The sequence below is a fragment of the Heterodontus francisci genome, chromosome 32 (assembly GCF_036365525.1).
Source record: "Heterodontus francisci isolate sHetFra1 chromosome 32, sHetFra1.hap1, whole genome shotgun sequence".
NCBI lineage: Eukaryota > Metazoa > Chordata > Chondrichthyes > Heterodontiformes > Heterodontidae > Heterodontus > Heterodontus francisci.
In genome coordinates this window covers 27,476,936-27,500,997 of record NC_090402.1, presented here as the reverse complement: position 1 = coordinate 27,500,997, position 24,062 = coordinate 27,476,936, and the positions used below count along the sequence as shown (strand labels likewise).

The 24,062-nt window shown below is 41.7% G+C and overlaps 1 protein-coding gene across 9 annotated transcripts in view; it reads left to right on the top strand.

Moving 5' to 3' along the window:
- LOC137347714 (rab GTPase-activating protein 1) overlaps window positions 1–24,062 on the top strand; it is a 225,995-nt gene that overhangs the window by 97,771 nt on the left and 104,162 nt on the right. For all 9 annotated transcript variants that reach the window (XM_068012542.1, XM_068012535.1, XM_068012536.1 and 6 more), the window contains 3 exons: window positions 1,390–1,559; window positions 4,447–4,621; window positions 5,317–5,410. In XM_068012542.1, coding sequence (XP_067868643.1) covers window positions 1,390–1,559; window positions 4,447–4,621; window positions 5,317–5,410 — 439 coding nt within the window. The remainder of the gene's footprint in view (window positions 1–1,389; window positions 1,560–4,446; window positions 4,622–5,316; window positions 5,411–24,062) is intronic.

The following is a 24,062-nucleotide window of genomic DNA, read 5'->3' as shown; positions in this document are numbered from 1 at the left end:
AGAGTAAATCCAGAGTTTAGGACCGAGACAGCTGAAGGTTGGGTGAAGGAAGTGGGGATACACAAGAGACCAGAGTTGGAGGAACTATTAGAGTTTTTGAAAGGTTGCAGGGCTGGAGGCAGTTAGAGATGGTAGGGGTGAGGCTGTGGAGAGATTTGAACCCAAGGATGATAAATTTTAAAATCTTCGCATTTGGGGACCAGGAGAGTGTATATCAGTGAGCAGATGGGTGAACAGGACTTGGTGTGAGTTAGATACAGTCAGCAGAATTTTGGATGAGCTCAAGTTTATGAAGGGTGAAAGCTGGGAGGCTAACCAGGAGAGCATTTAATGGTAAAAGTGGAGGAACTGTGCCTGTAAAGTGTCATTTGATGCTGCATTTGCTTCTAATCACTTGTGAAATGGAGGGCAATCCTCCCCCTAGTGTGTCTTTTATTTAACCTTTTAATGAGAAAGGGCCTCTGACACTTTTCAATGGACTTTATACTGAAAGCACTGATGGGATGTGGCTACAGGCAGCATTGCCAGTTCAAGCTTTGCTGGCACTTCTCAACACCCCTCAGATATCTGTAGCCTTGTCTTGTGCAGCACAATGTATGATCATATCGCTGTCTACATGGGTAGACAGTCTTCCTTTTGGGCTAGATGGGCTTTATCAGAGGGGCCAGGAGAAGTAACCCAATGCTTAATCCTCTTCTAATCCAGTACTGATTTGAGACCATGAGTGAAACTCCAGTGGTAATGGCATTTGATGATTTTCTGAACATTTGAAGGTTTACAATGGTGGAGGATGATCGACTAATTCTGCAATGAAAACCATGTCATAAAATTGGATGTAAATTTGTATTTAAATGGAAGCTAGATTAATGTGCAGATTGCAGACTGTTCTGATTATATCACTCAAATATTAGCGTGAACTGATTTAGCATTTTGTAATTTGTCACGCTATTGCGTCTCTGTCCAATTTTAAGCTTTAACATTTTATTCATTAAAACTTGCAGAAGAGTGCATTTGCGATTGCGTCAAAACATTGACTGTCCCTGAAAACCCAAACTGCCTTTCTGCAGTTTACACCCATTACGCAGCATGCCTGTCTCTCCTCTTCACAAAAAATGATACCGAACCTGCCTCCATATGCTGCCATCCATCTGTACAAACCTGTTAGTTTTTGTGTGACCTTGTACATTGTAAAAAATCATCCAGAGATACAAACTTTGAAAATAACACTGAATTTAAAGTTATTCCACATTAAACTAAAATTAATGTGTAAACTTAAAATATATGTAATATCACTCAGGTACACATCTGGCCAAGCACATCTTGGCGAAAGCGCATAATTGTAGTTTACACGTGCCATATTATTAAACAACACTTTGCCTCTTTCTGCAGACAGATTGCTTTATATGACAACAGCAGTTGATTTGGTCGTCACTGAAGTTCAAGAGCCGGTCCGTTTTCTTTTAGAGACCAAAGTCAGAGTGTGCCCACCTAGTGAAAGAATGTTTTGGCCCTTCAGTAAACGAAGTTATACGGAGACATTCTATTTAAAGCTCAAGCAGGTAACAATAATTTGGTTAACCCCTGTTGTGTTAAAATAGGTACCAGTGAACTTGCTAGTTCCACCTAGCTCAGGATAATGCAACTGTGAAATTATAATAGATTTTTCCTTCTTGCTAGCCAATTTTCCCACTGTTGTCACTTAGTTGCTCTTCAGTTACTACTTCGAGTCAGAATGTTACTGCAGGAAGTTTGCAATGCTGTTTTAAGCTGATTACCAGTTGATGTACAAAAATAGCTGGAAAGATGTACTACTTCACATTCTTCCCTTCCTTGCTCTATGGAAGGCCCTGACTTCTATTTGGGCTTCTCCTTACAATAATGTGGCTGAGATCTGGAACTCAACAGAGTGAGGGATTGAATCTGTGCCTTGGTATGCTGTGGCATCACCTGGATTGTTTTCTTAAAAGCATTTGACAGAAAACAAGACCTCTGTGGTCAAACTTCATGTGGCCATCTTCAGTTAGTTGAAAATAATATATAATGTTTGTGTTTATCTGAAACCTTATGCCAGTTTCTCAAGGGCTTTTTATTTTGGTTGTCTACAAGGGCAGCTGAGGTTGAGTGTTGATTGAAACAGCATGACAGAGTCCAGTATTAGCATAAATAGAAAGGATGTGTGGTTTTCAAGTTACATAATTTGGCCACAGAGGTTTCCTTGAAATAAGCTGCAAGACTGATGTCTTCATTGAAAGATATAATACTTACAAGTAAATCTCAGGATGTTTTCATTTTAGTATTTGTACATGTTTGAAAACCACAGAATAGCTGTTCAAACTGCAACATTTTGCTGTTTTGTGTATTAAATTTTGGAAGACTAAAGGCATTGCCTTCAGCCCCCTGCCACAAACTCTGTTCCCAGGTCACTGATTCCATCCAGCACCCTGACCTCTGAGGCTGAACCAGACTGTTCACAACCTTAGCTTGGGGTAAAATAGGACGGTGAGTTTCCCACCCCATATCATCTCCATCACCAAGGCTACCTATGTCGATCTCTGTCACCTGTCTCCATTCCTGCCTCAAGCAATTTGCTGCTGAAATGTTCATCCATGCTTTTGCCACTGTCATGCTCACGAGAAGTTTAGCCATGAAAATACAGAAACAAATTGAAAAGTTATAAAACTTAGAAAAATTTTAAAAGATTGGGACATTGGCTGTCAACAAAATGGAGGGCACGTCATGACTCATACCACCTGCTGCCTGATAATCTATACCCATTGTCTACTAAGACTGAAAAACCAATCGACCCCATCTGTGTGGAAATAAGACAGATAATCACACATGCATGTGAACTATACTCAAACTAAGGCAAAGACCTTCCTCAGACTTTCCGTCTCCAACTAACCTTCATTACAATGGAGTGTGAATAGATCTCATCTCAAAATGGGGCCATCAAAAGGCCATTGTGCAGCCCAGCAAGAACTGAAACCTAAAGTTACATGGGAGACACTAACACTTGTAAGTTCACCTGAAAAGGTAATTGTTTTGAGGAAAAAAGGAGGTCTTGCCAGCACAGAATTTCAGACATCAAGATGAGGCTGGTCTCTCCACAGCCACACAGAAAACATCAAAAAACATTTTGAATTCCAGCAAGGCAGAGAGAGAAAGAGATCATAGCAACATCACAGAAAAGCAGTCCAGCAGGAGGCTGTGGAAAGATCCAGCCTAAACAAGAAAAAGCCCTGTTGCTGATTCTGCACTTCAGCTTGGTGCAGCAAAGAACTGAAAGTGACCGCTACCTCCAGTCTGAAATCTTACCCACCAGAAATCTACAACACCTCGATAATTTCAAAACTACGAACACCCAGGGCTGCATCTTTAAAAGAGACTGTCCTACTTAAAGATGGAACAGGTTTACTGTAAACTATGAACACTGACTACACCTTGACCTCTTACCCTTTACCTTTTGTCTGTCTATCTTCTCTTGAGAGTACCTGAGAGTGAATGCGCACCTGAGTGGTGTTGTGAACATTTCGGGGAATGCATATTGTTCAATAAATAGTTAATCTTATGTTTTAAACCTACAAGAAAACCTGTCACTGTCTGTTTATTTGGCAAGTAAAACATTGAGGGGCTAACTCATCATTTTAAACAAACTACGATTGCAGTCAGTTGGAAAGTGAACAGTGGCAAACACTCACACCCCTTATCACCAGTGTTGACTGTTCCAGTGCGCTCTCCGCTGGCCTTCCAGCTTTCATAAACTTGAGCTCATCTCTCTCTATCCTAACTAGAACCAAATCCCCTTCACCATTGCCCGTGCTCACTGAACTACTTTGCTTTCTAGTTCTGCAACACCATGATTCAAGGCCCTCCAAGGCTTTGCCCCTTCCCATCTCTGTAACCTCCTCCAGCCCTATGACCATCCAAGAGCTCTGCGTTCCTCTAATTACAGCCTCTTTTACATGCCTGATTTCCTTTGCCTCACCATTGACAACCATCCCTTCAGCTGTCTGGCATTAAGCTCTAGAATTCTCACCCTAAACCTCTTTATCTCTCCTACACTCACTCCTCCTTTAAGATACTCCCTTAACCATTATTCTGACGGCCTTGGGTCACCAGTCCTAATGCCTGCTTATGTGACTTAGAGTCAAATTCTGTCTGTTAATGCTCATGTGAAGCACTTTGGAACTTTTCACTACAGTAAGGGCACAATATAAATGCAAGCTGTGTGCTATGTGGATCCCTGACATCCCTTGAATGAACAGTAAGGAGCAACCTTGCATTTTTCTGACAACATTGGCTGAAAATTAAACCCAGAAATGTTGCATATTTTAACATGAGATTTGAATAAGATGCACTGTATGGGTGTAAAAGGTTATTTATTGCATGTTTCAGTACATTGCACATGCTCCCTAAATCTGAATAACCATTAAAATTAATTTACAGATTGAACGGAAAGAAAGAAAAAGTAATAGTGATTCACTGTATGAGGTTGCAAGTTTGGAAAGTGAGTCTGAGCGTGAGCGAAGAAAAACAACTGCAAGCCCATCCATACGCTTACCTCATTATGGATCACAGGGATCCATCATCCCTTCACCTCCTGAAGATGAAGAAGAGGAAGGTGAGTTCACTCTAAGTCTGAACTGGCTGTTGCTTTGTAATCTGATTTACAATTCGCAAGATGACTTTTTGGCATATTAGAGAATCTTTCCCTAGTTTTAGAGTCGTAACTGTTAATATTAAAACATTGACGCTTCCTTCACCATTATTTTAGGCCATTTGTGTTTGGAATCCATTTTGAAATTACAGGACTAATGAGGGTTGAAGTAAAGATTTTTTTTTGTGGCTTTTACTTATTTCTGGTTCTGGATACTGCTTATAGGGCAACTTTTACTGAACCAGAACTACATTTTAAATGAGTGTGCATGCACAATGTTTTCGCAATGACAAAACTTCCATATGGACCAAAAGGAGTTTTTGTGGTCTGTAAAGAATACGCTTCTACTATTAAGCCATTCAAAACCATGTAATCCAAATTGTGGCTGCCATCTCTGATGGCAAATGTTTATAATGCTGTCGGCCCACTTGATTTGTCACTGACCTGGGGACTACCTTCAGCTGTCAAGTCACTGTGGATTTAAAGGGATGTGTGCTTTGTGTCAACCCCGGACTCGAGTGCCATTACTTTCCTCATTTTATTCTTTGTGAAGAGCAATTCATGTGGAGAAATTAGCAATACTGCAACTATCATATTTATCCAAGGTACTTGCATTGTTTTCAGTCAGACCTATTCAATCTATTGCTCTGTTTCTTCAGATAATGATGAGCCTCTCCTGAGTGGCTCTGGTGATGTGTCCAAAGAATGTGGTGAAAAAATTTTGGAGACGTGGGGTGATCTATTGTCAAAATGGTGAGTAGAAAAAGCCAACTTCCAGTTGTTTCAGAGATCCTGTGGAGCAGTAATATTTTCTGGTTTTGCAGCTGTTAAAGTTTAGAATTCTGTATTTTGAGGAAGCAGTTTTATTTTCACCCAGCGCATCTTTTCAAATTATTTTAAATTGTTAGATTGAAGGTCATTGCAATACTTATAGATTTACACGCACATTCTGTAGATAGTTATCTGCAAAGGAAGAATGTGCAGGGTTGTGGGGAGAAGGCGGGGGAATGGCACTAAGTGATTTGCTCATTCGGAGAGCCGGTGCAGACACAATGGGCCAAATAGCATCCTTCTGTGCTGTAACAATTCTGTGGTTCTTTGAGGTACCTATATAATAAAAGAAATGAGGTTTGTCACCTTTCATTGATCTGATCGGCCTGTGAAAGCCACTTATTTATGGGGCAAGGGAACCTAACTTCTTTTACAGTAATGGCTGCTGCTCTTCCGCTTTGCCCCTTGAACTAGCTCCCATTTTACCTGACACCACTCATTTCTACGTGTTGCTCCTCAGCGACATTATTTGAAAACATGACACCAGGTTCCATGTGTACGCAGATGACGTCCTACTTCACCTCTCTTCACCCCTCCACTGTCTCGATGTTGTCAGGCTGCTTGTCCGACATCCAGTCCTAGAATAGCCATAATTCCTTCCACTTAAACATTGGGAAGACAAAAGTCATTTTCTTTGGACCCTGCCACAAAAATCCCTCACCACCAATTCTATTCCTTGAACTGACCACTGTCTCAGGTTCAGCCAGACTGTTTGGAAACTTGGCGTTCTATTTGACTCTACACCTGAGTTTCTACTCCATAACCTGTGCAACATCACTGATCTCTGCTCCTACCTCTGCACGTCTGCTGAAACCCTCATCCATGCTTTTTGTTACCTCCAGGTGTGATTATTCCAATGTTATGCTGGCCAGTCTCCCATCTTCCACTCTCCATTAACATAAGCTAATCCAAATTGCTACCCATATCCCAAACTGCATCAAGTCCTATTCACTTATTCCCCCTGTGCTCGCTGGCCTATGTTGGCTTCCAGCCCAACAACAAGGATTTAAAATTCCCATCCTCTTATTCAAATCCTCATGGCCTCGCCCCTCCCTATCTCTGTAATTGCCTCCAGCCTAGCAACCCTCCTAAGAGCTCTGCAGTCCTCATGTGTTCATAGGCTGTACTTGAATACTATTACTTGCTTTGAAACATTTAAAATATCTAAAATCAAGGCCTCATCCTGATAGAGTACTGTTTTCCTGTGTTCTATCTGATTCAAATATGGTAGAGGCAGGATCAATTGAAGCATTTAAAAGGGAATTAGACAGTTATATGAAAAGGAAGAATGTGCAGGTTTACGGGAGAAGGCAGGAGAATGGAACTGAAGGAATTGCTCTTTCAAAGAGCCAGTGAGGACACGATGGGCCAAATCGCCTCCTTCTGCACTGTAACTGTTCTATGAACTATGGTGATTGCAGCTTGCAGCGCTGCGAAAAGCAAGCCATTTTATTCTCTTCCCTTACTCAATATTACAATATTGTATCACTGATTTATTTCTTGTCTTTAGGCTGCTATTTGTACCTACAGCAATCCCTGACAACAGTAAATTATTCTCTTGGCTCATGGTCATGTTGGTTCTTGTCATCTTTGCTATTCCTTGTCCTCTTTCTGGTTATATCCACAGCTGAAAAATAAAGCCTGATAACTCACAAAGTAGCAACAAACGTAGCCAAAGCCAAAACATCATTAATATAAAATAATGAAGACAAGTACAAACCCTTCTGGCACAGAAGGTAACTTACCTGTGTTTTCACATTGACTTTTGTTTAAGCCAAATTCAGATGCTAAGATCTTTTATTCAGACAAATTGATAATTAATTAGCAACTCCATGTATTAAATAATATTGAATAACACAAAATGACAAAGTAATTAAATTAAAGTTAGCAGTTGGATGGCTAGAAGGATTTTACGAAACCTGTTTATCACCTTAATTAACTAGACTGATCTTATGACCCCTGGAGGCACCAACTCCCCAACAAGAGGAAATAACTTTTCCCTAACCACTCCATCAAAACCCTTTGCAAATTTAAAAACCTTTTATTAAATCTCCCCTTAATTTTCCCTGTTTTAGTGGAAATATTAGAAGTCTCTAACTGGAGTTATTCATTTACTGTTGTTACGACTGACTGCTGAAGACAAAACCCCCAATCAACATATATGATTCTGATTGTGGTGGGAGAAATGCACTGTTGATTCAGTCCCACCCGTTCACAGATTGCCTAATGTATCTTTTTAAACTTTCCAAATTGACCATCTATTAACCCCCGAATGAGGCAAACCAAACCAGGTGTCTTTAGATTAACAAATTAACTGTTTAATTAGAAAAACTAAATTCTTTTTTTAAACACTACTAAGATATAAACAACATTTAAAATAGAAAAATTAGTGTCCTTGCAGATTTGCGCTCCTGCCGAAGTGAAATCTTCCAATGTGGAATAGTCCAAGCTGGCTTGAAGTTGGGGGAAAAAAAAGGTTCTCCAACAGTAGAACAGTCGTTAGTCTAGTTCAGCAGTTGAAGTGATGTTTTTCTTCTCCAGCAATGAATTCAGCAATTAACAACTTGTGAACACATTTTAATGAATCAATTTGGCTTTAGCATTTTTGAGGGGTGAAAAAGTGATCAGTCTAAAATTCACCTTCCTTCAGTTTAAACTATGAGAGCTCTGTTAGGTTCATGCTGGTCCAGCTGTCTGTCTATCTGTTAACTGTGTCTCAAAAGCCAATTTTTCAGCTAGTTTCAAACATCAATCAGCAACCATGAATATTTAACCTCAATCTCTGAGTGGCTGTATCCTACAGCAACGAGCAACGTTCCTGGAACGTGTTGCCTTAAAGCAGTACTGATCCTTTTCCAGCCTTCAAGGCACACTGCATACTTCCCGGAAAAGAAAAAAAAACTACAGGAACATTGGGATATTTCTCAAATATTTGCAATTTCCTTTTTGAAACGTTTTCCTATTGTTACGACTGAGACGGGGGGAGTGCACTGTTTATTCTAGTTCCACTTCTGCACAGGTCACAACAAATATTTATATTTTCTCACTTACCGATACGGTTAAAACACACTAACCAGGTTTCTTTAATGAAGAAAATAATTATCAGTTTATTGTAAAACAAGTCTTAACCAGTAATGAAGTAAAGCATGAACGCACAGACTGAAATTTCAAAGTTCCTTTTTTACCTTAGCCCTTCTCACTCACTCACTTTCACGCACACTCACTCACACGCACCGGTTAACTGGAAAAATAAAAGGGATTTTTGTTCAGGGCTCTGTTACAGACAGCAAAAACACTTGGGTGGAATACTTGCTCATTCTTGAAGACCGCAGATGAGATACGTCGTGTTCCAAAAGTGGCATACTGTCTAGCCTCCGAGTGCACGTAGACGGGTCACTGGGATCTTTTCGAACGGGCGGTGTTGAGAATTAAGTTAGGCTTTTCTTCAACGACAGGACGTGAGATGAGTTGACACAGTGGACTTCTCAGTGTCTTTGAGAGGTGCTGGAAAGCTGAGCTGGGTTGTGGTCTTCTTTCCTTCCTTGGGAATTTGCTTCTCCTGCAGGCTTGACTCTTCAAATATTCAGCAAGAATCTGGTCTCTTCCTCCGTGACACCACTTCAGCAGCAGGTGCTAACTTTATCTCATTCCAGAAGGTAAACACTGACCCTACAACCAAAAGCTTACGAGTTTGCTGCTCTCTCAGGTGCACTCTGCTGCTCCCCAGCTTGTCCTGCCAAGGGACGCATGACTGTCACTTCTCTACCCACATCTTCCCTAGTTACCAGGGTTTCTGTTCTATTTTTAACTTGTCATGTGACAACCAGTAAACATTCTCGCCAAACCAGTTCCTTCAGTGTCCTCTTAATGACCCTCTTGGAAAAAAAAAACTGGTCCAACATTTCTTCACTTTGACTATGGATTCCTCAAAAAATATTTCAACAAAAACAATCACTTTCATAACACTGTTAACTGATTATCTGAAAGCATTCAGTTCAGCAGAATTAAGGCCACATTTGTGAGACCATACTAATGTGAGAATAATTATACATGGATAAGATAATGCCTGTCTTTGGGGTAATAAAATCATAGTCTGCAATTAATCAGGAAGCTGCAGTACTTTCCTGGAATCTGTTTTTAGCTATTCTGTTAACTTTAATTTAGGGTAAATGATTATCTCCTTTTATGTTTGGGATGGGGGAAGGGAGAGGAGGAATGAAGAGCTATAATGTGTGTTGAATCACTAATTAGCATTCTGTCTATGAAAAGGCCTTCATTTGAATCTTAATTATGCAGAAGTCATAGAAAAAACACAGGTAAACCAATTGTACTGCTGTCAGCCTTCGTGTTCTGTTTAAAGTTAAGAAATGGTGTTGACTTTCAGCATAAGGCACGCAACTTATAGATGGTATACGTGCATTTTCCTGTCTGGCCAGAAAGGTGTTTTTTGTTCCCCCACCTCCTGAAGGTGCTGACTGTTGCTGGAGTACACTTCTACTGGAGCCAGCAGCTTTCTGGTACCTTTTCTAAGTGACCACTCTTCATTTCTGAACTTGGGTGGTGTTTGGTGGTAGGTTATTATACTGTGCTGGACATCACAACCAAGCTTGCTTCAATTCTCATCTGATTCATGCATGCAGTTTCTTCATGATTCACTTAATAGCAGTTAGGAGCCGAGACTCGTAAAGAGTTTTTTTTTTTACCCTTTCCTCCCAAGCCGAGTGGTACTATGGCTAAGATTGGCTAGCTAAGCACAGATTGGGATGAAACTGGGGATTTTGATATGGTATGGCTTAGTTCTATGCCACAAAGTATATTCTGTCACAAAGCCCTCAATGAGATGAGAGGGGAGGGGAAGAGGAAAATAAGACTGGAAAAGAGAATATGAAAATGAAATGGCAGTCAACATAAAAGGGAACCCAAAGATCTTCTACCAGCATGTAAATAGTAAGCGAGTAGTCAAGAAGGGGGAGTGGGGCCTACTGGGGACAGGGAGGGTAATAGAAGCTTTGAGGCACAGGGCAAGGCTAATATACTTAATGAATACTTTGTATTCATGTTGACTAAGGCAATGAAGGCTGACAAAATACCAGTAGAAGCAGAGATGGTAGAGGCAATTGATAGGATTAAAAATTGAGGGGGAGGTGGGGCAGGTGCTAAAAACGCTATGCTTCGGGTAGATAAGTCACCTGGTCTGGATGGCTTACCAGGATGGAGATAGCAGAGGGGCTTGCCATAATCTTCCAATCTTCCCTGGATACAGGGAAGGTGCCAGAGGATTGGAGAGTGGCAAACGTGATACTCTTATTCAAGAAAGGGTATAAGGATAGTCCTAGCAACTACAGGCCAATTAGTTTAACATCTGTGCTGGGTAAGGTTTTAGAAATAGGAGGCAGAGGTGGCAGATGGAATTTAATACTGACAAGTGTGACGTGATGCATTTTGGCAGAAGGAATAGGGAGAGGCAATAGATACTTAATGGCACAGTTCTAAAGAATGTACAGGAACAGAGAGACCTGGGGGTGCATGTGCATTGATCTTTGAAGATGGCAGGACATATTGAAAGAGTGGTTAGCAAAGCATATGGGATCTTGGGCTTCATAAATAGAGGCATTGAGTACAAAAGCAGGAATGTTATGCTGAATCTTTATAAAGCTCTGGTTAGACCCCAACTGGAGTATTGTCCAGTTCTGTTCACCACACTTCAGGAAGGATGAGAGGGTCCTTGAGAGGGTGCAGAGGAGATTTACCAGAATGGTTCCAGGGATGGGGAATTTAGTTACAAGGTTTGGCTGGAAAAGCTTGGTTTGTTCTCCTTAGAACAAAGGTGATTGAGGTGAGATTTAATAGAATTGTACAAGATTATGACAGGCTTAGATAGGTTAGACAAGGAAAAACTATTCCCATTAACCAATAGTGCAAGGACTGGGAGACACCGATTGAAAGTTTTGGGCAAAAGATGAAGGGGGAATATGAGGAAGCACTTTTTTACGCAGTGGGTGGTAATGACCTGGAACTCGCTACCCACAAGGGTGATGGGAGCGGGGATGATCAATGACTTCAAGAGGAAGTTAGATGTCCACCTGAGAGAAATAGACTTGCAGGGCTACAGGGATTGAGCTGGGGAGTGGGACTGGGCCTCGCTTCGTGGAGAGCCGGCATGGCCGAATGGCTGCCTTCTGTGCCATAAATGAGTCTGATTCTATGTCAGTAGGGAATTTGTGTTAAACATTTTTAATATAACCCACATTTTTTTTAACTGGGTTTAAAAACAACTGCTTCCTGACCATACTGCTCACCAATTGTCACCTAATCCTTATCTTTCTAATTGTCGCCAAAGGATTGTCTACATGGCTTCTTTTTCCACTCCAACACTGTTATCTCTGTCCCCCAAGGATCTATTCTTGACCCCCTCCTATTTCTTATCTACATGCTGCTCCTCAACGACTTCATCCACAAACACTGCGTCAGTTTCTACATGCACACTGATCTCTCTATCGACTGCTCCACTGTCTTCTAAAGTGTCAAACTGCTTGTCTGGCATCAAGTACTGGGTGAGCAGAAATGTTTTCCAACTAAATATTGGGAAACCAAAATCCTTGGTCCCTGCCACAAACCACTTCCTAGCCACTAACTCCATCCCACAGTGGCGCAGTGGTTAGCACCGCAGTCTCACAGCTCCAGGGACCCGGGTTCGATTCTGGGTACTGCCTGTTCGGAGTTTGCAAGTTCTCCCTGTGTCTGCGTGGGTTTCCTCCGGGTGCTCCGGTTTCCTCCCTCATGCCAAAGACTTGCAGGTTGATAGGTTAATTGGCCATTATAAATTGCCCCTAGTATAGGTAGGTGGTAGGGAAATATATAGGGACAGGTGGGGATGTGGTAGGAATATGGGATTAGTGTAGGATTAGTATAAATGGGTGGTTGATGGTCGGCACAGACTCGGTGGGCCGAAGGGCCTGTTTCAGTGCTGTATCTCTAAACTGTCTGAGGCTAAACCAGACTGTTGGCAACATTGGTGTCATATTTGACCCCAAGGTGAGCTTCTGACACCTTATTCGTGCCATCACTAATACAGCTATTCCCATCCCTGTAACATCACTGACTCCACTCTGGTTTAGCTAATCTGCTGAAACTCTCACCTGTAGCCTTTGTTACCTCTGGACTTGACTATTCCAGTGCAATCTTGGCCAACCTCCGACGTTCTACCCTCCGTAAACTTGAGGTCATCCAAACCTCTGCTGCCCAAGTCCTAACTTTCACCAACTCCTGTTCGCCCATTAATCCTGTGCTCGCTGACCTACATTAAGCAGCATCTTGATTTTAAAATTCTCATCCTCGTTTTCAAATCCCTCAGAGGCTTCATTCTCCTACCTTTGTAATCTCTTCCAGCCCTACAACCCTCCAAGACATCTGCACTCATCTAATTCTGGCTCCTTGGGAATTCCTGATTTTAATTGCTCCACTGTGGCTGTGCTTTCAGCTGCGAAGGCCTTGAACTCTGGAAGTCCTTTCCTAATTCTTTCTGACTCTCCACCTCTCTACCTCTTTCTTCCTTTAAGACGTTCCTTAAAACCTACCTTTTGGCCAAGATTGTGGACATCTGCCCTAATATTTCCTTGTGTGGCTCAGTGTCAAATTCTGTTCCATAATGCTCCTCTAAAGTGCCTTGGAACGTCTTAATATATTAAAGGCGCTACACGAATACAAGTTGTAAGCTAGAACAACATCGTCTGCAACATGTGTCATCGCTAAGCATGCAAAATAGTTCCGTTTCCCTTCATTCATTTCCTGCTTTTTAGCTTTTATCATTTCCTTAACTACAGATCAGGAGTGAATCTATTTCATTTAAATGGGAACCAAGCTTATCCACCATATGACTTAGGAACAGTGAAGCCATGAGCACAAAAATGTTTTTTTTCCCTTTGTGGTTTGAATGGAATCCTTCATTTTGATACTAATAACTAAGCATCATAACCTATATTACAGCAAACAAGTTTATGGAATCAAATTTTATCAACAGACTACAAAAGTAGTTTTCTTAACAATTGTGGGTGTTCTAAACTTAAGCGAAGCAGTTTTAACAGAAAAATGCTACACTAAGATACTTGACTGTTCTTTTTATTGCTTATTTTCATATCTTGGAGTTCCTAAGAAGCAATTGCTGTTTACTGTATAGTAACTGAGTCAATCCTTGAGCAAGCATTTTATTTTGCAATAAAATAAAGGCAAAATACTGCAGATGCTGGAAATCTGAAATAGAAACAAGAAATGCTGGGAATACTCAGCAGGTCTGGCAGTATCTGTGGAGAGAAGCAGAGTTAACATTGCAATATTGTTTACTTAAACTGTCACAGCTTCAAAGTTAAGCTGCCCATTCTCCAATTAGTGCTCATCATTTGGTGTCTGTCTGTCACTCTCACTAGCAAATTCTCTGCTGTTAGAAGTGATTTTTCACTTCTTCCATAATATTTTCATCCGACTGCAAGTTCTGATATCCACCCCATCATAATTACTGATCTTAATCTGTCAACTTGCAACTTCTGACTAAAGATAGTTCTTACTGCTAATTCATCATTACTTTACAGAGATAAAGATATCATGAAAAATTGTATAGTACCTTAATTGTTCTCTCTCAAATGTCTTGAGGTGTGCTTTCCATACTGTGAATAATTGAATAATTTTCAACTGCGGTGACCGTTGCTTATAAGCATAAATGGCAGCCATTTTGCACATGAAATTCCACAGTTTAAAACAAAAATGACCAATTGTATTTATATAGCATCTTTAATATAAAAAAGTTCCAAATTGCTTCATGGGAGTGTTATGAAGCAAAATTTGACACTGAGCCCTTAAGGTGATATTGGGGCAAATGGTTTTAAGGAGCACCTTAAAAGGAGGAAAGAGGTAGAGTGGTGGCAAAGTTTACTGAGGGGATTCCAGGGCTTAGGGCCTAGGCAGCTGAACGCACGGCCACCAATAGTCGAGCAATTAAGATCGGGGATGCTCAAGAGGCCAGAATTAGAGGAGTGCAGATATCTGAGTTGCGGAGCTGGAGGAGATTATGGAGATAGGGAGGGGCGAGACCATGGAGAGATTTGAAAACCAGGATGAGAATTTAAAAATCAAGGCGTTGCCAGGCTGGGAGCCAATGTAGATCAGCGAGCGCAGGGGTGATGGGTGAACGGGACTTGGTTTGAGTAAGGGCATGGGCTGCAGAGTTTTGGATGACCTCAAGTTTATGAAGGATAGAATGCGGGAGGCTGGCCAGGAGTGTAAGGTGCGCATGAAGGTATTAGCAGCAGATGACCTGAGGTAGGGGCAGAGTTAGAAATAGGCAGTCTTAGTGATGGTGGGATATGTGGTCAGAAGCTTATCTTGCGGTCACATATGACACCAGTGTTGTGAACAGTCTGGTTCTACCTCAGAGCATTGCCGGGGAGAGGACTGGGGTCTGTAAAATTACCTGCATTTGGTGGTGACTGTCAGATCACTGGAAGAACCCTTCTCTTCAAATAGTGCCATAGGATTTTTATGTATTAAAGAAAAGACATGGCCATCAAGCCCATAAAACCACCCATAATTTTTTTGTTTGATTTCATCCACATGTACCCACCTCCCCTGCCCTTCACAGCTCCTTAGAAAGGATAAAAAAAGGCCTATAGCCATTTCAGGAGTCTGCTGTCAGTAATTTCTTTCCAGTTTGCAATGGTGATCAAGCAAGCTCTAGAAGGGCATCTACCTGCACTCACTCTGATTCTACATTGAAGTCCAGGAGTAGAGCTTGATCACGTGATTTCTGATTTGGAATTTCATTTTCAAGGCTAACTGTTTAACTTGCATGTCTACATAGCTAGTAAGTATTATTAAATTAACATTGAGTGCATTCTTCCACTTTGCACAGAAATTAATCCCCATCTATTAGGAAAAGGATCACTGTTATGGAATAAGATGTCTCTCGACCATTCAACTCCTTCCATATACCACTGCCCCCCAACTGCCCTCAACCCACTTCATAGAAAAATGGCTTGCTGTATGTGGTTAGCAACTATCTTTGAACATTAACTAGTAATCTCAACGATTTAAAATTGGTTTCTCTAGTCCACATCTAATATAACAAAAAAGCAATGTAACATTGTTATTTTGAAAGTTACACATTGGGAACTGTCCTGTCACCTTTTGTCTACTTATTTAGAAAGAAAAATGGTGAACGGTGCAATAAGACTTGACTGTTGATCAGAAAACCATACTGTCCATAAGGCCGAGTGTATTAATCCAGTAGAGGATAATCTGAGCTGGAAAATGTGTGCATGCTAATGAGTAGAATTTTATTAGTGAAGCCAAATTTTGTTTTGATGGTTTAGTTTAGTTTAGAGATACAGCACTGAAACAGGCCCTTCGGCCCACCGAGTCTGTGCCGACCATCAACCACCCATTTATACTAATCCTACACTAATCCCATATTCCTACCACATCTCCACCTGTCCTTATATTTTCCCTACTACCTACCTATACTAGGGGCAATTTCTAATGGCCAATTTACCTATCAACCTGCAAGTCTTTGGCATGTGGGAGGAAACCGGAGCACCAGGAGGAAACCCATGCAGACACAGGGAGAACTTGCAAACTCCACACAGGCAGTACCCGGAATTGAACCCGGGTCGCTGGAGCTGTGAGGCTGCGGTGCTAACCACTGCGCCACTGTGCCGCCCTTAGTGGTGAAATGCACTTCAACTTTCCATTGCACAATGTGTTAAGATACTTACAGTTTCAGCACTTTCAAATAATTATTTTATTCAATATAAAGCAGCATTAAAAACTAGTTACATGACCCATTGCAATGTTTGTTCACAGTGGGAATATGATGCAGTTGCTGAAAGAGAGCCTAGTCGGCAGATCTACCCAGTTGCCTTTATTACCATAGAAGAAAATTATTAGTTGGAAGCTTCCTGCAAATTTGATATATTCCCTCATTTCCCCATATCCCCACCAAGATGAGGAAAAAGAAAGCAATACAAATCGTGGTTCTCAAGCTACTTCCACTTTCTGAAATCTTAGAGTAGGAAGTGAGAAAGTACGTAGAATTTGCCGTTCCTAAAAGGAGAATTTTTGACAGTCTTCGTTATTTGCGTTTAAGCTACTAAATTCTCCAAAATTGTAGATATGGTCAAAAGGTTGCAGTCTTCTGTCACATTGGAGAATGAGACTGGGTATGGCAGGGCTAAGTGTGGAGATCTGGTGAAAATCTTTTTTAAAAATGGAATGGAGTGTACCACAGCTGTGCGAGTTAGATTCTTCTATATTGGGTTTGTGATGAATCCAATCCAGGCTTCTACAAACCCAGACCTGTGTACACCAGCCACTAATTTATTTTCTGCAGCTATTTGATGTTTTAAAATCTCAGTGACTTAAGTAAGCATGAGGCATTTTAGGATCATACCAACAAAACCTTTTATTCTGTGAATTGGATGCAGTAATCCTGCACATTCCCTCGTGTGTTTCCTCCCACCTTGTGGAAGGTAAACTGATGAATACTGTAATGAGAAGAGCACAATTCCAAACAAGCTATTTATTGTGCAAATAATTGGTTAGGGTGGCAACAGTGTATTTTACCTATTTTGTTATGTTCCTGTTAACATAGGTAACCAAACTTGCCACGTTATCCCTGTTAGTACACTAAAAGTACTTTTCTGAAAAATTTCTCTGAAAGAGGTCAGCACGAAGATTAAGCAAGGGAGCCTTACTTTCTGTCACCTGCTTGCCATATCTCTTCAGACTGTCTGTGTGTGTGTCTGTCTGTGTGTGTGTCTGTCTGTGTGTGTGTCTGTCTGTGTGTGTGTCTGTCTGTGTGTGTGTCTGTCTGTGTGTGTGTCTGTCTGTGTGTGTGTCTGTCTGTGTGTGTGTCTGTCTGTGTGTGTGTCTGTCTGTGTGTGTGTCTGTCTGTGTGTGTGTCTGTCTGTGTGTGTGTCTGTCTGTGTGTGTCTGTCTGTGTGTGTCTGTCTGTGTGTGTGTCTGTCTGTGTGTGTGTGTCTGTCTGTGTGTGTGTGTCTGTCTGTGTGTGTGTGTCTGTCTGTGTGTGTGTGTCTGTCTGTGTGTCTGTCTGTGTGTGTGTCTGTCTGTGTGTGTGTCTGTCTGTGTGTGTGTCTGTCTGTGTGTGTGTGTCTGTCTGTGTGTGTGTGTCTGTCTGTGTGTGTGTGTCTGTCTGTGTGTGTGTCTGTCTGTGTGTGTGTCTGTCTGTGTGTGTGTCTGTCTGTGTGTGTGTGTCTGTCTGTGTGTGTGTCTGTCTGTGTGTGTGTCTGTCTGTGTGTGTGTCTGTCTGTGTGTGTGTCTGTCTGTCTGTGTGTCTGTCTGTCTGTGTGTCTGTGTGTGTGTCTGTCTGTCTGTGTGTGTGTCTGTCTGTCTGTGTGTGTCTGTCTGTCTGTCTGTCTGTGTGTCTGTCTGTCTGTCTGTGTGTCTGTCTGTCTGTGTGTGTCTGTCTGTCTGTCTGTGTGTGTCTGTCTGTCTGTCTGTCTCTGTCTGTCTGTCTCTGTCTGTCTGTCTCTGTTTGTCTGTCTGTCTGTCTCTGTTTGTCTGTCTGTCTGTGTGTCTGTCTGTCTGTCTGTCTGTCTGTCTGTCTGTCTGTGTCTGTGTATCAATTTCTTTTCAGCAGAAAGGTTGAGAACTGGCAGTGACCTGCAATTTGAAAAGTTGGTAGCTAATATCTCTGTGCGCAGATTAAATAGCTTGAGTTTACAGGCTGTACATTGAATTCCCCTGCTATAACCAAAGTAGTGCATTTTGGAACATTGAATTTGGCTGCTTTGCTCTACTAATTTCTATGAGTGCTTACATTTTTTTACATTTTGAGGATTTGTGTTTTAAAACTGAAAAGGAGTCCGTGGATGTTTTATTTTACAAGGGTCACTGAGAGGGCTGGATTGTAAACCGTTACTGGAAGGCACCTGTTTTCCAATAAATACCCAGCGACGGGTTTTTTCACTTGGGGAAAGATGTTTACAAAGAAGTGACAGGTCAGGAGGCTTGACTCTTGTGACATTGTTTTTGGCTCCGCTTTGGACAGTGAGTTGGGATATGGACAATGGTTTGAAAAGACAGTTGGAGAAAACTTGCTAAGGGAACAAACCCCATCTCAGTCTGTTCTAGCTCTTTGAAAAAGACTTTCCAGTTTTCCATCTCTCAAGAAACAAGTGTAAAAATAACTGCCTGAAACCCCTGTTGCTGCAGTTTTCCTGGAAAGCCTGCCCAAGCTGATCTTCAACATTACCTGTCAAGAACTGTTTTAGGAAGATCCCAGTGACAGCCATCTACGCGTATTTGGGACACCAAGCCAAAAAAGGACATCTGACATTTTTTCATACCTACCATTTTTTTCCTCAAGAATTAGCAAGTATTCAGCTAACGTATTCCTTTTTGGTTTTATTTGTAATAGAGCTGAAAGAGTAAATTTCTATTTTTTCGGTTAACCAGTGTATGTGAGGGGCTAAGGTAAAAAGGGAACTTTCATATTTCGATCTGTGTGTTTATGCTTTGCTTTGTTACTGGTTAAGACTTGTTTTATAATCTGATAATTTTGTTGTTTATTAAGGAAACCTGGTTGGGTTGTTTTATTCTGGGATAAAAATAGAGTCTATGATTGACCATACTGGTAAGTGGGAAAACATTTAAATATATGTTGTGACTTGTGGAGAAGTGGAACTAGCATAAACAGTGCACTCCTCCCACCTTGGTCGTAACATATAATTGGGGGCTGTTTGCGGGATGACCCAACGCCGACGACGTGCAATTGTCTGGTGGTGGGGGGGGGGGGGGGGGTTTGGTGGGTTGGAATAGTAATTGAAAAGAGGAAAAGAAAAAAAACAGGTTTCTTTGCAGTAAATTAAAGTATTAAAGTTCACTCTATCGGAATGTCTCTCAGTTGCTGCCGCCTTTCTGGGGAAGAAGGATGTATCCCTGAGTGATTTGAGAAACTTAACCACGGTTAGACTAAAGGATGTGGCAGACCTATTGATAGAATTAAAACCAAGAGCTAAGAAAGGAGACATAATTGAAGTAATAGCACACGATTTGAAACTGGAAGAAGGCGGCAAACCAGAGGGTAGTGCAGTTGAGTTAGCTAAAATTCAGTTACAGATAAAGCAGCTTGAGCAGGAACACGAAATGGAAAAACTTAAGCTTGACAAAGAAAAAGAAATAGAAATGAGAAAACTTGAGCAGGAAAAAGAATTGACAGTGAAAAATTTGGACTCTAATTTCAAAGAGAAAGTGAAACAAGGAAGGGAATTCGAAATTTTAAAAAAGATGGAACTAAGACAAAGGGGTGGTCTTGACTCCAGTGAAAATTTTGGTGAGGAAAGCTCTGACTCCAGCCCAGGACCCAGTGGAGAGCTATTTAAATTTGTGCACTAAAGGTGGAGGCCACGTATGAGAACCTTGGGGAACTAATTCTCCTGGAAGAATTAAAAAAATTACTCCCTCCATTAGTAAGAGCCCATGTCGAGGACAAGAAGGTTTCAATAGCCAGACAGGCAGTGGAAATTGCTGATGATTATGAGCTTGTTTATAAGCCCAAACCCTTTGTCCGTCACCCCCACAAACCCGAGAAGGATAGAAGGTGGGATGGTGAAAGGAAGGCAAGTAGCCGGGGACAAGAAGGGACAGTTGGAGGTGTCCCACGGTCGTCTCCTTAGCCCAGAAAGGAAGATGCTGAGGGTGGAAGTGAGATCCTCGAGCCTAAGTGTTACCATTGTCACAAGGTGGGACGCCTTTATGCAGAATTCTGGAAGCTGCGGGATAAACCCATGGGACTTATTGGGGTACACAAAGACAATGCAGAGAACGGGGTCCTGACCGAGCGTGCAACAGATGAGGCTGTAGCTCTGACTGAGAGTGCAGGGGTTGTGAATAAGATACCTGAGAGTTATAGGGAATTCTTGTCAAAATGAAAAGTAACTCCTTCTCCCTCAAGTGAGGCAGGTAATGCTATGGTTATACTTTTGGGATGCAGGAGGCATAACATTTCCACCAGAGAGTGCACTGAATGCCATGGTATTACTGTATGGTATTGGCAGGGGTGTATGCCTGTACCTTTATCGGGTGTACGAAGAGTGTGTCCTCGTGTTTGGAATGGTAACTGTAGGAGTTATCCATAATTTGCCTGTAGATGGAGTTGACCTACTCCTGGGTAATGATTTGGCCAGAGCGAAGGTAGTAGCCGCTCCAGTATTCACGGAAAAACCAAGTGAAATCAGAGACAGAACAGTTGCAGGAAAAGGTTCCTGGAATTTTTCCTTCAAGTGTAGTAACCCAAGCAATGGCTAAACAAGTTCCATTGTCGGAGGTAAAGTTGGCACCACAGATAGATAGCCGAATATCTGAAACTTTCGTTGGGGATTTGGATAATCCGAAGGAAATGGTCACGACGTCTTCTCTGATCAAGGCTCAGCAAGCCAATCCAGAGTTAAATAAAGTGGCACAATCAGCTCTAAATGAAGCTGAGGCAAAAGGAGTTCCAGTAGACAACTATATTAAAAATGGGATTCTGATGAAGTGGAGATCTCCTCACAGACCTGTGGACGAAGAATGCACGGATGTTCACCAGATAGTGGTACAGCCAAAGTATAACCAGGAAGTATTGAGGATAGCCCATGAAATTCCTATAGCGGGACATGTGGGGATCCGAAAGGCCCAATCACACATAAGTCGACATTGTTACTGGCCAGGTCTTTCCAAGGACATGGTGCAGTTTTGTAAAACGTGCCATACGTGCCAGATTGTGGGAAAACCGCAACCTCTAATTCCCATACCTGTTTTTGGGGGAACCATTTAGTATGGTGTTTGTAGACTCTATAGGACCTTTACCGAAAATAAAAGTGGGAGACCAATGTAAATTCATTATCATGGATATAGCTGCTCGGTTCCCAGAGTCCATTCCCTTGAGAACAATTTCTGCTAAGGTAATCGTAGAGAAGTTAACCCAGTTCTTCACTAGATATGGATTACCAATTGAGATTCAGTCTGATCAAGGTTCCAGTTTTATGTCTAAATTTTTTTCAGGAAGTTATGGGTAATTTTGGTATAACACAGTTCAAGTCCTCAGCATACCACCCACAGACACAAGGAGCTTTACAAAAGGTTCTATCAGACCCTCGAAACGATGATCAGGGCATGCTGTCATGAATATCCCCATGATTGGGATAAAGGGCTAGAATTTCCTTTTGTTTGCCACGAGGAATTCACCGAATGAATCTACCGCTTTTAGTCCTTTTGGATTAGTTTATGAACATGAGGTAAGAGGTCCTCTAAAACTAATTAAAGAGAAGCTTTTAGAACAGAGGGATGAATCTTCTGTGCTAAATTATGTATTGTGTTCCAGGAACAGTTTACGAAAGCCTGCAAAGTGGCTCAGGAATACCATAAAGCTTCCCAAACAACCATGAAGAAATGGGCAGACAAGCATGCCAAGCCCCAAACATTTTAACCAGGGGATGCGGTGTTAGTATTACTGCCTTTACTGGGTGAACTGCTGAAAGCACAGTTCTGCGGTCCATATAAAGTGGTTGTGGCTGGCTCTGTGCAGTTATGTAAGGAAACCAGAAATACGAATGTTGCCCTTACTACATACCAACAAATTAAGGTTGATCTATACTTGTTCCCAGTCAAGATTTTCTTGTGAAATTCATATAAATTTTTGAAAATTAAAATTAAAAGTACAAAATTTGTTTTGTGATCCTAAGGCGTAGACATGTAGTACGAATTGTAAATTTATTTTTAAGCAACATTGTAATATCTTATGCATGGTATTGTACAAAAATAAAATATTTATATCTCAAATTACTTTGAAAACCTTTTAATGTAAGCCCTTTTGAACCAATTATCATTTCCTGAGAAATTTTTCGTCAGATCTGAAAGCATTCATCTTGAAGTGACTAATAATTGACTATTCTCAGGAATAGGAACGGTGCAGTCACGATGTTGGGGGTTTACTACAGGCCTCCCAACAGCCAGCGGGAGGTAAAGGAGCAGATATGTAGACAGACTCTGGAAAGATGTAAAGGTAACAGGGTTGTAGTGGTGGGTGATTTTAACTTCCCCAATATTGACTGGGACTCACTTAGTGCTAGGGGCTTGGATGGGGCAGAATTTGTGAGGAGCATCCAGGAGGGCTTCTTGAAACAGTATGTAGATAGTCCAACTAGGGATGGGGCCATTCTGGACCTGGTATTGGGGAATGAGCTCGGCCAGGTGGTCGAAGTTTCAGTGGGGGAGCATTTCTGGAGCAGTGACCATAATTCCATAAGTTTTAAGGTACTTGTGGATAAGGATAAGAGTAGTCCTCGGGTGAAGGTGCTAAATTGGGGGAAGGCTAATTATAACAATATTAGGCAGGAACTGAAGAATTTAGATTGGGGGCGGCTGTTTGAGGGTAAATCAACATCTGATATGTGGGAGTCTTTCAAACGTCAGCTGATTAGAATCCAGGACCAGCATGTTCCTGTGAGGAAGAAAGGAGTTCCGAAGAAGGGTCACTGACCCGAAATGTTAATTCTGCTTCTCTTTTCACAAATGCTGCCAGACCTGCTGAGTGGTTCCAGCATTTCTTGTTTTTATTTCAGATTTCCAACATCCGCAGTATTTTGCTTTTATTAAGGAAGAAAGACAAGTTTGGCAAGTTTCGGGAAACTTGGATAATGTGGGATATTGTGAGCCTAGTCAAAAAGAAAAAGGAAGCATTTGTAAGGGCTGGAAGGCTAGGAACAGATGAAGCACTTGAGGAATATAAAGATAGTAGGAAGGAACTTAAGCAAGGAGTTAGGAGGGCTAAAAGGGGTCATGAAAAGTCATTGGCAAACAGGATTAAGGAAAATCCCAAGGCTTTTTATACATATATAAAGAGCAAGAGGGTAACCAGGGAAAGGGTTGGCCCACTCAAGGACAGAGATGGGAATCTATGCGTGGAGCCAGAGGAAATGGGCGAGGTGCTAAATGAGTACTTTGCATCAGTATTCACCAAGGAGAAGGACTTGGTGGATGATGAGCCTAGGGAAGGGAGTGCAGATAGTCTCAGTCATCTCATTATCAAAAAGGAGGAGGTGTTGGGTGTCTTGCAAAGCATTAAGGTAGATATGTCCCCAGGGCCTGAGTGGATCTACCCCAGAATACTGAGGGAGGCAAGGGAAGAAATTGCTGTGGCCTTGACAGAAATCTTTGCATCCTCATTGGCTACAGGTGAGGTCCCAGAGGACTGGAGAATAGCCAATGTTGTTCCTTTCTTTAAGAAGGGTGGCAAGGATAATCCAAGAAATTATACGCCTTACGTCAGTGGTAGGGAAACTATTAGAGAGGATTCTTCGGGACAGGATTTACTCCCATTTGGAAACAAGTGAACTTATTAGCGAGAGAGAGCATGGTTTTGTGAAGGGGAGGTCATGTCTTACTAATTTGATTGAGTTTTTTGAGGAAGTGACGAAGATGATTGATGAGGGGAGGGCAGTGGATGTTGTCTATATGGACTTTAGTAAAGCCTTTGACAAGGTCCCGCATGGCAGACTGGTGCAAAAGGTGAAGTCACACGAGATTA